General features: G+C 38.1%; 1 protein-coding gene across 1 annotated transcript in view; it reads left to right on the top strand.

The window, feature by feature from the left end:
* The window catches only part of MTX2 (metaxin 2), a 34,134-nt gene that overhangs the window by 2,884 nt on the left and 17,147 nt on the right, over positions 1-14,103 (top strand). Inside the window, exons 2-3 of the mRNA XM_027878463.1 lie at positions 10,582-10,629; positions 11,581-11,627. Coding sequence (XP_027734264.1) covers positions 10,582-10,629; positions 11,581-11,627 — 95 coding nt within the window. The remainder of the gene's footprint in view (positions 1-10,581; positions 10,630-11,580; positions 11,628-14,103) is intronic.

Genomic DNA, 14,103 nt, shown 5'->3' with positions numbered 1-14,103 from the left:
GAAGGTGATTTAACATTGTAGCAGGTTGCTCAGAGCAGTTGTGGGGTCTCCATCCTTGGAGATTGCTCAGTACGGATGGGCAACTTGCTGCAGCTTACCCTGAACCTCTCCGAAGTGCCCTCCGGCCTCAGCATTTCTGTGACCATCCGTTGCTCAGCCAACTTGCACTGCTGCAGTAATTCAGCACCCTCTCTGTGCAACGTGGTTTCACCTGAACGTGCTGAGCATAGCCTGCTGCTCTAAGGAATCAGTGATTAAATACAAAGCGATGAGTGAATCACGTGGAGTGTAATGCTTGCATTAGTGTGGCATTCAGCCATTTGCTTGTTCAGAAATATAGAGGTTGATACTGTATCTCAACTGTAGAAGATATTAATTGAATAATATGGTGGAGAATTTATTTAGAGCAGCTCAGCGTCAGCCACATATTAACAGGATAGGAAATGAGCACTGAAGAATTAGAGTGCCAGATTTCAAGTGGTCCATAACATTAATCTTTCCAACTTTAGTAGTTTTGAGAAGCTGACTGCTCAGATAATTTCTAAAAGATTGGTGAATATATGTTTAATTGATCAGTAAATTACTCCGTATGCTTTACCTTTTCTTTTTTTCCCCCAAAACCACTAGTTTTAGATCAGTGATCAAAAGAGAGAAAATAATATCCTTGTTTGTCCTTTGATCTCTGGAAAATTACTTCTGTTTATTGCTGTTACGTCCAAGGGTCCTAGGCTAGTTTTAATACTAAGGGAAATGAATCCAGTTTGAAAAACATATGCCCTTCTGCCTTTAGATATTTTACATTTATAGTGAGTCTACCTCCAGTGTGACATGCCAGAGCACAAATAAATCTTTGACGTGCATGTTTTATGTATTGAGACAAGCTGCAGTTTGGCTGACAACAAATATATAGGGGATGAATCTTGACCACCTAAATAGTTGCCACACATAAAGACATAAAATTTAAACTGAATATGCATTTTGTGCCTAAAATGTGCATAGGTAAATGCACATTTCCTGCATATCTAAGGTGAAAAAAATAGTTACTCTTGCTTAATAATAGGTTGTTGGCAGCACAGATTGTTTAAGCCTGCTGCAGAGGTGATGGTAGTGAAATATTTGAATTTATTTGAAAGTACCAAATTTGTCAGGCTGTGTGATTTTATCTTACAGCGTTTTTTACATGTGTGCTTCTCTTTTGGTAATCAAGCTAAAAGGAATCCTTTAACTCTTGTTCAGTTTCAATGAGGAAGTCTCTTACACTGCCTCTGCCAACTTGTGCTCAGACATGTTTCACGACTTGATTTGGACTAATTCTTTGAGGGGATTGCCTATCCAGTCTTTTTTTTAGGTCAGGGAAAACATTACTTTCACAATTATTATAGTACAGTACATATTTCATTTTGAGATATTGTTATTTCCTGTTTTTAAGCAGCAGTATAATTACAGTTTATAATAGAGTATGCTTCTGTAGATGTTTCTGGCTCCATTAAGACTAAGCAATCTTTTTCTAATCGCCATTTTATTGTTACATATTTTCAGCTAAAGTAATGTCTTCTTTTCTCATGCCAGAAATGAGATTGGTCTCGAAATAACAGTAACAAAATTAGTGAAATAAAAGTATCACCTATATGATATTGTCCAGTTTTGAATTAGTGAGCTTTCATCAGCTGATGAAACCAGGACAGGAGGTTTGGATGAGAGTGCTGTTCAGGAGCTCAGCTCAAGGAGGTCATAGTGTAACGACTTTCGAGAGGAATCAAATTTTTCTGCTTTTTCCTCTTTTTTTTCTCTTTGGTCCTTGGATACTCTGTTCTTTGATTGTCCTCAGGCACTAACCTGGTCTGTTCCTGTAGGTTTGGAACATGTGAGTCACTTTTTTTTTCAAAACAAGAGTGAATGAAAGAGCTTGGTTGCTGTCCTTTGCTCTAGTTGAACAGGCGTCACATGTTGCTGCATTGCTGGGCATTTTCAGCTGTCTCTTTTAAACGTGAGAAACTGCAGCTGCATGCAAGGCGTGGGGAGGACAGAGAGAAAGTACACACCAGGTTCTTAATCTTTTATTATTATTACCTTTAAATCCTGTCTTTAGTTATTTGGAAGATCACACAGATACCATGTGAACATGGATGTTTTAATACAAACTGGAAGAAGTTATATAGATGTAGTAATAAAACCTGTGAAACGATGCTGCAAAGAATGTAGGAAAAGCCTTATTGGGAGAGGGGAAGCCCAGCCAAAAAAATTGAAGTGTACATAACTGAATTGAAAGTAAAAATACTGAGAGATGGGAATTTTTAACTGTTCTGCCTTCTAGCTGTGATGTAATGACATTGAAAACTATTCAGTGCTTGCATTCCTAGCAAGAACTTTCAAAGTTCAACTGCATGTGTATTGGGGTAAACTTTGGATGCATTGGAGCGTTCTCACTGAATGCCGTGGAAAAGGAATGAGGAAGGATATGATTAAGAGAGCAGAATAAATGTTTTCAGGTTTTGAAGGAGGGAGTCTGAAGTGTTTCCCAGAGATGAGGGGTGCTGTGGCAAATACCATTGTCTGGTTTGGGCCGACTTAAAAGACTGTGAGCCCTAAAGGAGCCTCTTCCTCTTCGTCCTTGTTCATGGCAGTGCTTGGCTGGCTGACTGCATCAGTGCTACTTGTTTGCATTTCTACCCTGCAGAGCTCTCCTGCCTAGAGATCTCAGCTCTTCTTAACACCTTTGCAAGACTGGTGCTGCTTTGCTTAGGGCTGTGGGCAAGATAGAAAAGAGAGAGTGAAGGGGAGCCTTAATGTAAGGCCAGAGGGGCCAGGGCTGGGTGAGCAGGAACTGTGTGCGTGGGAAGCAGCTTTTGGAGCAGGTATGGGATACTGGGGTCCTGTCTGGTGGGACAGATGTGTTGGATCTTTATTGTGGATCAGGGCAGGGGTGCTGTGGAGGAGAAAGCAGGGAACTCCTTACGGCGTTTTACAGAGGTGATGGTCAGACTCCTTGCGGACATCCTTGAGGAAGGAGGAGTTCAGACTACCACAGAGAAGACGGAATCTCAATCTTCGAGAGCTGTCAAAGGACTGATTTCAAATATACAAATATAGATATCAAGGCTAAGAAATGTCACAATCCAGTAGGCACTTAAGACATTAATGAATTACCTCCACTGTCCTGTTCTTCACAGCTCTTGTTTGTGAAGTTTGACTTCTTGGGTCAGGGCCAAAGAGGGGCAAGGGACTGGAGTAGCACAAAGCGAAGGGATTGATTTAGAGATCTATAAAAAGCAAGTATTAAGAATTACAGAACTTCTTTGAGATGAAGCATTTATGCTGAATATCAGAAATAAGTAAAAAAGCTCTAGCTTGTCAGGACTTTATTTATAAATCTTTTGAGATCACTTTGCTGGAACACTCCCTGATTTTCCTGAAGATGTTCCAAATGTTGATTTAGGAACAACCTTTATTTATGGATTTGATTTTGCAAAGATTTTTTGGCTTCCTCTCCTGACAGGATCTCCCTCCTGTGGCCTGCCCTAGTGGTGAGAGTGCTGAGCACCCTAGAGGATTGAACCATGGATTGAACACTCGGAAGTCAACTCAAAGACAGTAACAGAATTGGACTAATGCTTAAATACATGCAATTAATAGTCTTCCTGGAGGGTGAAGAAGCAGATTGTGTCATGCTAAATGGCTGCTGCAGTAATGTCACATGCTGACTCTCACAGTGGTGCAGCTACAGGAAACTCAACTTTGAGAATTGCAGCTGAGATTGAGTCTTTACATTGACTGTCTGTTCAGTCAATAATTACTGAATAGTCATGATTTATCTGAATTGTAATACCTCTGTGAAGGAAGCCAGGGACAGATTTAAGCAAATGATGTAATAATTTGATACATGATTTAATGTATAGTGTTTAACCAGTGTGAAAGTTGGTTTTCAGTTGTCAAGGCACTGTGAAACACATTTTGGTCCTGTGTCACCAGAGCCAGGGAGTTGCTGATGCTTTAATTTTTTCTTGGCCCTTGTTAGTTTGCAGGATCAGGCCAATACATGACATTGTCAGTGTGGGTGGGTTGAACTGATGGGTCTTAAGGAAGCTAATTCACAACTTTCTTGTACTTCCTTTATTGATCACTGTTAATGTATGAGAGATGTACTTTTAACTGCTTTGGTTCCAAAGTGGCTGCAGCTTCATTGTATTAGTCAAAATGTAACCCTCCATTTATTTCTTGAAATAAAGATATGGAAACACACCAGTTCCTGGCATTTTTATTTTTAAACAATGTTTTGCTAGTTTAAATTATGAGTGATCTATATTAGAAGAGAATGATCAACTGCTTCTTTTTTGATGCATTTTAACATCAAGTGGCTAATAATCCTCCTTCCTTCTGCAGTCTGGGGGACAGCTTTCCATGTGCTTTTCTTTGGGTTACTATAGAGCAGCAGGTCCCCCTCATATCAGCAGTCCTAGGAAAGCAAAAAGGGTAGCTGTTTTCCTGCTGATTGTTAAGGTGTTTGCTTCATAATGTTTGAAGTAATGTAAGTAATGTTGTTGGATGTGGATGTTGCCCAGATGTAAGACGAAATTTCTCTTTAATGTTTACTCTTGTGAGAAAACAGTGTTGAGAATCCTCATTATATTTTAATCAAATTTGTACCTAGGGAGAGGCTGAAGGAATCTATGTGAAAATAATGTGTAAGTTAATCTCTCCAGCTGTAATACTGCAATACAGAGATTCAAATTAATGCCAACTATTTTTGCTTGCTTTTTTAAATGGAAGTTATCTTGGCTCTTGGCTATTTTAGCAGGCCTTTAATGCTATGTGAACCAAACTGGTAAATACAGATATTTTAGCTTTCCTCCTTTTTTATGTAAGTTTAATATCAAAGTGTTTAAGTAGAGTGTAACATAAAAGAAATTGATACATACAAATGTAGTGAGTTTAGAGAAGTAGTCATTATTTTATAGGATCCATAAAAACTTCATAACATTTCATGAAATTGCTCTGTCTGAGAAGGTCAAATGTTCCCAGGCCAGGCCCTAGCCTCACCTACACAACAGCACACAGTGAACTCCATGGAAGAGATTGTTAGTCTACTGAGTTACAGAGCAGAAAGAAGATACCAAAGGATAAATTGGTGGCATACTGAGAATTTGGTAAATTTTAGTTCGTAGGATATTTGGGACAAAAATTGTCTTGATTTACTTCTCACTGTTTAGTTTCAGTAGTTGATAAATAATCAATAAGATAGTAAGATTTGGTATTAATTCTTTAGCCTTGATTCTTATTAGGCATTGGCTACTTTTGTAACAGAAAATTATTTCTGTCTGCATTGCCTTCGAGAAATGTTCTTGTTCTACCAGATTTCTATGCTAATGTTAAGAGCTGAAAACAACCTAATTTCAAGTCGAGTGTTTTCCTACAAAAACTTCTTAACTTGTTGATAACTTAATTTCTCATTCAGGAGGCAACATTTTTGATGCCTGGATCCAGAGGTCTCTGGATTCTGTCTGTGGCTAATATTCAAGAATGCCCCAGTCTGACAACAAGCTAAATGAATGGCAGACTGGCAGGGCAGCTGACACCTCATACCCTACTGCTGAAACTGGCTGTTCGTACTAGACCGCTGAAACAGCTATATTGGTGTTTAGCATATTCCACAATTTAAAATGCAAAGTGTTTTGTGTCTTCCTATTTTCACAGTCAGAGTCGTATTTTTTTTTAAGTAACAGGATTAAAGGCATAACTGTAAACCATTTATTTCATTACATCTCTTTCATCATTGTGAAGCTGCTTGGGGAAGGTGGATGAAAATGTCTATTTCCCCCATCCATCCAGGCAGCGCTGACACAGGATGAATAGGTTCCCAGTAATTCAGAGTGTAGGAGTTGAGACTGAGTTTTATACACTCATAAATAGACCCTGAACAGCTCAGGCAAGGAATTGGTGGGACTGAGGCACTGTAGAGCGTCTTGGGAATGTGGTGCATCCTCTTGCTTGGGGGAATGTTGTTGCAACCTCTCATTCTTCAAATTAAAATTCACCACTGTGCATGTATAGTATGTCCTATTTTGAGAGCTTTAGTTGGGGCTGAGATGTGTGTAGGCCGCGGGTGAGCTGCTGCTCCCCTACTCATAGTGGGGTCCAGTGCTCTAAAGTATCTTTTCTTACAGCATATGTGCATTCTTTTCTCTTACTGTCCCAAAAGTATTTGGGTGGATAAAATCTTGCTGTTGAAATGTCAGTCCGAAACATCTGGAAATGTTGAAATCAAATTGCTATTTGAATATCTGTCTCTGGCCCTAATGTTGGTCAAGTAAAACATTTCACCACAAAATCTGAAATATGCAACTAATGCAATACACTTTTAGTGTCAAAGAATTTGATGTGACTGTCATGACTCTCATTCTGTATTTTGGAAGTTTATTTTATAAGAGCAGAAATTATGTATTTTCTGTAATTCTCTGACATGACAGGTGAGGAGTTAGGAATCTGTCTTAATAGTTACAAATATGAGTAATTAAAACTCCACTGGGAACATGCAATACACCGGTTCACAGAATTTTCTTCTAAAAGTCTAATTTGACACCTAAGAACCCTGTTATCAACTTGAAATCTGATTCTCTATGCTAAACTGTTAATAATTAAAACACTTTGACTAACAAACACATTGAGCTTAGTGAAATTTTCATGCATTTTTAGTCATCCACAAAACCAAAGAAGATTTGGTGTAGGTGGTCTGCTTGCTGTTTGACTTTTCCAGTTGTTGGGATGCTGTATCTGCTGAATTCTCAGCACCTAAGATAACAAGGCTTATGCAGTGTCCATCTCCTTTTAATTTTTACTTCCCTGTAACTTTTGAACTCTTTTCAGCCAAAGTTAACGGGGGCGCTGATCCCAGAGATGGTTGTTTCCTGTAACTGGTGTTACTGTTTTTATCAACAAGCAGTGTGGTAGAGGAGAAGTAGGGAAAGACAATAAATGGTACGAGGTTTGCTTGTCCTGAACAGCAGACAATCCACATGAAAGACTAAGTATTTGAATTTGTTAACCATGGGAAGAGTTTCAGTAGGGTGGGAAAACAATTTTTACTAAAGACTGCAAGCTTGAGAGACAGAGCCATTGAAAACCACACAATAGTAATTCCTCTGATTATGGAGGCAGAAGGAAGAACCAAATAGTTCCTTATTCTTAAGAAATGTAGAGAAGCTATTCCTGTAGGGCATGCTTCCAGGCAGTTATTTCATCCTGTGAGCAACTAATGATAAAAATGTCTGTTGCGTAGGATCTAACACATAAATGTGGTTCTGTGTTGAAAGCTTCTGAAGCTGAATTGACATCACATTTGTTAATTTTCTCTTTATATACCAAGCGCCACAGTAGCCGTGGTTAGCAGGAAAATGAACATCTACAGACCAGAAGATTATAGTTGCCGAAGGATAAACTGGATTTGACTTCATTAGTGCACAAATGATAAGTTTGTGAGGAGTTATTATAGCATTAATCAACTTGATGGATTGGAAATATGACAGAACTGAAGCAGCGTGTAATATTAGTGCCTATTATTCTACAAATTATGTCTTCACCTACATTCATAAGGCAAGAGTCATTGCCGTCCATTAAAGATGTTACACACTTTCTCCTCTTGTGGAGGCATGTGACAACCCTTCAGCGATTCCTCCTCTCTTCCCCAGCAAGGCTCTGGTCTCCCTTAGCTGCATGTTTTCACCTTACAGCTAATTGAAGGTGGCATGGGAGCTGGTACTTCAAATTTAGCCTGTACCTTATGAGCCTGGACCTCTCATGTTGCAGTGTGTATTTAAACTTCTTGCTCCATCAGAAAAAAAATTATTTCATACTCTTAAACATCTTGGAAGAAGGAGAATGAGTAATTGGAAGAGATGAGATGAGAAATTGTAAGGCATCAAAGTGAATGGGTAGTTAATTATTTGATTTCCAGAGAATTGGACAGACTTTGTGTTTGTATCCCTAGTATCACTGAAGATGATGCAATTCTGAATGCAGACTGCAGAATTTTTTTTCCTAGGATATAAGTAAATCTTAATGTGAAACCGATTGTTTTAAAATCCAGTCTGTTTAGGGACAGTGAAATCAGCTATCTTTGATCTGTTCTGCATACAATGAACTGAAGGCTTTAGTTCAAGGCTTGTGAGCATGTGTCTACCTCATCCAGACCTGGTCAGAATTGTGACCTCCCTGTGGAGACTGTCAAGTACCAAGTGCAGGGGGTATTATTCATTCATTTTCTTAGAACTGCTGAAGTTTGGAGTTTAAGGTGTACTAATAACAAAGGCTGAGATTTTCGTATGGCAGTTTGTCCTCATTTCATTTACTTGTCAAAAGCTGTGTTAATACACAGCTAACTGTGAATGAGTTTAAACTAGTCTTGTCCTTTCCTTTCCTCAAGCTAGGTGTGTGCTCCTGCGTACTAAGGCCATGGGATAGTGATTTGGTATCATCACTAATGAAATTAGGGTCAACAGGTACAGTTCATGGAAATGTATCAGTGATCAGCAGCTTGTGGAAGTAAGATGCAAGCTGATAAGGGCAAACAAGATACAAATAATATTCTACTTGTGTTTTAGTTTATAGCATGGATATGGCATGCCTTATCAGCGGTTTAGTTTTGGATTCTGTGTGTCAAAAAGCTGTTGTGTCTGTGTATATATCTCTTTCTATATTTCCATGGTTGCATATAGTTTGGTGCCAAAATCAGACTGAAATTAGTGTCAGAATTTCTTGAAATATATGTAACTCTTTTGTTGGAAAATGAAGAGTCTGCTCGATTTCCATGGTCCTGATATATTTCAGCCATGTGCTTGTGTAAAAAATAGGCCAGTTCCTGTTGGGCTGGAATCCAAGAATTAGTTAAAAATCTGAAATTTCAGTCGGAAGAGAATCAGGCAAAAAATTTCAGTAGGAATGGGCCCATGCAGTTGAAACTCTCTGTTCCATTTTGGGCATGTAAAAAGGATGTTTTCACTGTTTGGCTGGAGCATTTACAAGATTAATGTGCCTTCATGATTTAGTGACTTCTGTATCTCAGAGTCCAGCACTGATAAGTTTGCTAAAATATAGTAATAGCATTCTTAATTTCCTCATTCCATTTACTCCTGCAAGACTTCAGTGGACTTGAAATGTATGTTAGATAAATTATTTTAAATGGTTAAGGTTGTAGTACTACAGACACTATCTTAGTCTCTTTTTATTTAAAGATGTAAATGCACTTCCACCTCAAGAATTTTTACTCCAGGGCAAAACTGTAATGGAGGGGTGTAAAACCAATAGCTGCTACAATAAAACATAAAACATTTTTTCATGACACTTAAATGTGATTAGTTGCTTTCTCATGCCCATACAAGTATAGCTCTGATAGGCTCTGTACCTTAATGTTAGGGGCAGTGACCTTCACAAAACTGTTTACAGTGTTTTAAGCTTTATATTCTGTGTGACTTACATAAAAGTTAATACTTCATGAATATCCAAAAGGAATGATAGAAAATTTTTTCCTTGAGTTCAAAAGGCAGAAATGCAAAGAATTACCTTACTGAAGCCAGTGACTTGCTTAAACTACACATAGCTATTTATAGACATTATTGCTTAAAAAAAATAATTTACATAATTGAAGCATTAATTTTGCTTACAAATAGCTATTTTGGGTGGAATGCAAGGTTTGAACTGATATTTAATAATAGATTTTTAATCAGACATTAACAAGGAATGTAATGGAGACAAAGCAATGATGAACTGTTACCTTAATGCTACTATTAACAGTAAATTGGTACTGATTATTATTTTTTGCCTTCCCATAAACTCAGTGGTGTATGATTGATTACATGCAATGGTTCTCAACTGGAAGATGTGATTGTCTTTTATTTCCTTGCCTCATTTTTTTTTAACAACTGCTCAACTGTTTTGAGCTACTGATGATGCAGTTTTTTGAATGCATATTGACATTCCCATGTTAGGGTTGATCTGTACATAACTTAAAGCAATAGCTAGCCCAGGTCACCCTGGTGGGTACATTTCTGAGATGCCCAAGGAGCTAGCTTTGTGGGTATTATATAGGACCAGTGAGGACACAGCTTTTAAAAGGCAGAAAGCTTTTCCATTTCTCCAAAGCTTTCTTCACACCTGGTTTGGAGATTTGTGCCTCTCTCCTCTGTATCTTGTTCTGTTCTCTCCAGAATTCTTTGTTTAGTATCTTAATAAATAGTCACTCTTGGGAGTGGCCAGAATTAGGATGGGAATGTGCACAAGGATGTCCTTAACAGTGGAGGGAAAATAGCTGCTTTAGCTGCTTGAGAATTACAAGGCCGTTCTGTAATGTAGCTTGAACTTTAGCTCTTGTAACATTACATTTTGGGACTTTCTGCTCTGCGATGTCCCTCTTTGAGCAGGAGAGACATATGGGAGAAGACAGTGACAGTGGTACATTTTTAGGGCAGGTTTAAATCTTGCATCAGCATCTTTGCAGTTTAAGTTCCTGCTCTAGGTAACATTCGTCTTCAGTTAGCATTTGCAAGCACATTGTTGTTTGTCTTGAGTAATTAATTTCTTCTCTTTCCACAGCCGCAGAGCCTTGGCCTGAAAATGCTGCATTGTATCAGCAACTGAAGGGTGGGTACACTGGTTTTGGCAATTAATAATTACTTTATTTTTAGAGAACACATTAAATATGCACTAAGATAATTAACTGCAAGGAAGCACAGAAACTGTTAAAAGAGTCCTTTGTGTTGTTTGTCTGGTCAGAGGTTTTAGCTATGCTTGCATCTGCCAATATAAACCAGCTATTCATGGCCTATAAGGTCCTTGGTTTATTATTGACTCATTATATTGGCTGCTGTAGGCAGTGTAAAATGATGTGGTTGCAGGCACAGTTGGCAGATTTACTGCACCAATAGCTGAGGCAGCAGATTTTTGAAGTCTTGTGGTAAAGTGGGCTCTCTGTAAAAAGGAACTGTTAAAATGTATAGGCTAGGATGGTTCAGGCTCCCTTTAGCAGCTCTTCATATATCATCAGATCACATTATGGCCCCCATTTGGGGCTCAGCAGCCTGCTACAGTTGTCAGAAGACTGCAAAGTAATGAAGACTAATAGGTAGCAGCCCTAGTCTTCTAAGCATGGAATTTTTATTGCAGTGAACTTGTCATCTTTCTTTTGTGTGACAGACCTAGACACGGTGTGCAATATTAACTGCAAGCTGCTTTTATAGGTTTCTGAGTACTTTTACTTTTTAGCCAGAGGAGGTATGAAGATGCAGTTTTATTTAACTTTGATTAGAAGCATAATTGGCATAAAAGTCGAGCATTTGGATTTTTAGTTGTGAGTGTTTTTTATTGTATTTTGGTGGTAATATATGATAAGTGCAATTGCATTTGCAAGAAAAAATCCTTTTTTTTTTTAATATTCATATCACAGACTTTCTGGTCTAGCTGCATAATAATTATATATGTGCTTCTTGTTTTATGTGTAAGAAATGCAAGCCAGAGTGGTTTACAGTTACAGGTCAGTAGCTAAATGTGCACTGTTTTTTTGTAATTGTGTGTTGGTTTTTTTTCTTTCAACAGATGAACAAATTTTGCTTTCTGATAATGCATCTTCCCTTGCTGTTCAGGTAAAATGTCGTATTTTCTAAACCAAAGGTGTTAATTGCATTTTATTTTTTTAATTATTATCTAGCTAAAGTAGCTGTATTTAGCTTAATGGTTAATTTAAGAATTATTTCTGCCAAAATCAATGACTTATTTCCTGCATCTGATTTGCTTTATGCTGTCATAGGACTTGGGGACTTTGAAAGTCCTATGTAGAGTGCTGCTACTTTTACTCCTATTTATATTGATCTATGTTTGTACAGTATCTGCTTGTCTACTTACTGTGGGAACTGTGCATGATTCATACCTTCTGTCACTTGTTATGCACGTTTGTCTCGCAACATCTTGCATGATGTTTGCCGCTTATTTAATTCTCAAAGCTAATACTGCCCCAGACTCAAGGGATATTTGCTTCATGCTGTGGCCATCACATCTCTCTATGTGTCTGATAGGTTTTTTCAATTTCATCATGTATACAGACTTGAGATCCAATGTGGTTTGTAGAAATAGTCCATATAATTGACAAACTTGCACCTCTAATTGACTTAATAGCACCTCTGTGGCTGTGAAATCTGTGTAATCTCCATTAACTTGTTAGGTTCAGTAACCCCAAATCTCAAGGGGACGTTTTCCCCGTTAGTAGAGAAGGCCTGGCTGTCAGAAGTGGTGGAGAGCAGGATGTCTGTAAGGTTCTTGTTCTTCAAAGCAACTTTGCTGCAGCTTTGCTTAGCAGGGAGTTCCACTGTTCTAATGCTTCTTGCTTTTTGTGTGCAGTCTAGCTCAGAGAAGCTCCAGCAAGCAGTCTTTGAGGGCTACCTGAAAAAATCACCTTTCATTTAGCCAAAGTGAGACACTTGGAGGCTGTAATTGACGTAAAAGGTTAGGATCGTTTGATCATGGTAACTACTTCCAGGATCTCTTAACTTTTTTCCTTCCAGTCTGGGAATCTAGGAAATACCTCTAAGAGTAAATTCTATCACAGCAAGAACATATCTTCATCCTTTCCTGGAAAGAGGAGTTATCTTTGATACACCTAATAAATGGGGCAGTGTTTATTTGTTTGGGCAGTATGTTGTATATTGTGTCTCACGGTAATGCAAATAAGGTTTTTTTTGTTGCTCACTTGATCTCAGTGTTCCTTTTTGCTCCAGCAACTGTATTTTTTGTGGTTCTCATGAATTTTCTTACCATCTAACAATGCATGTATGTGTGGCTTGTATTTAAAACACAAAAAAAATACCCAACCCACCAGCAAAAAATTTCCTTTTCTAATGCATCATTTTGCTATACTATTTCCAGTCCATTGTTATCCTACACATGTCACTTAGATGATAAATTAACTATAATATATTAAAAAAGCTTGTTTTTCTTCAATATTCTTTAGCTGGACAGCTGATAGTAGCCATGACTATAAATATGACTCTGGTAGATATCTGATCTTAAACTTTATAGAACAATTTTGTGTTGGGGAATTGTATACATTTTTAAGAATTTGTGTAACATGGTTGTGACTGTGAAAGAATAACTGTCCCTGGTGTCTTTCATCTGTTTTGAAATGATGCTAGGATATGCAGTTATGTATTATAGCCTAATAATCAGAAAGGTTTAAATATATCAGTGTGTTTTGCATAAGGAAATTGATGACTTCCTGTCTTTCAGAATTTTATTTTAATGAGAGCCTGTTATCTTTTTACTAGATACCTTTTTGCTACAGTTTTGGTGGTTTTTTTGGGGAGGAGGGCAGTAGGAGTTGGGATGTGTGTCTTTTTCTGAGGAAAAATTTGAAATGAGGGATAGGAGGAGAAATAGGAGCTGGTACCCAAGACTTCTTTCCTCACTATTACCATTCCTTTTCCCCCTGTTACTGATTTGGGTCACATGAATATCACCAGAGCAGATACAAAAGATAAAATAAAAAGCTTGTTTGTGGCTTGTTGAACTTCCATGTGGTGAAAAAGTATCAGAAGTTTGAGTCTGTCTTGTCAAAAGAGCATGTGGAGTCAGCTGGCATCAGATCTTTGAGAAACATGGTTCACAATGAGACTCTGAAAGTGCTGCAACCAGTTTTTCAATATTTCTTAAAATCTCCTTGTAGCACCTCTTCATAGTGCTGCCCTGGGATAGGTCTCAGAGGGACATACGTGCAGATATCTATGTATAAAATAATGAAAACAACCCAATACCATAGTAAGTAACTAGTCAGAGTAAAACTTGACTGTTTGGAAGTTGCCAGCCCTGCAATACAGATGGCACTTCATGTATCTCTTGTCAATGGAGCAGATCAAGCAGACAGGCAGAGCAAGCTACTCTCAGTGTATGTGTAATTAATGAGTAGTGAGGGTTGCGGGTTGAACACGGGAAGCTGATTGAGTCTTGCTGTTTTAATAATGGTTGGACTTATGGCTTCTCATTGTGCAGTAAAATCTGGACTCCTAATGTCAGATAAGAGAGGGGAGAACAATCTTCTGGGAATTGCTAAGTAACTGTGGTGGTGCCTTC

This window comes from Empidonax traillii, unplaced genomic scaffold (assembly GCF_003031625.1).
Source record: "Empidonax traillii isolate 1590-97213 ecotype Southwest subspecies unplaced genomic scaffold, ASM303162v1 scaffold42:size1813164, whole genome shotgun sequence".
Lineage (NCBI taxonomy): Eukaryota > Metazoa > Chordata > Aves > Passeriformes > Tyrannidae > Empidonax > Empidonax traillii.
The sequence above is the reverse complement of the archived record's forward strand: the minus strand, read 5'-3'. Positions and strand labels throughout refer to the sequence as shown.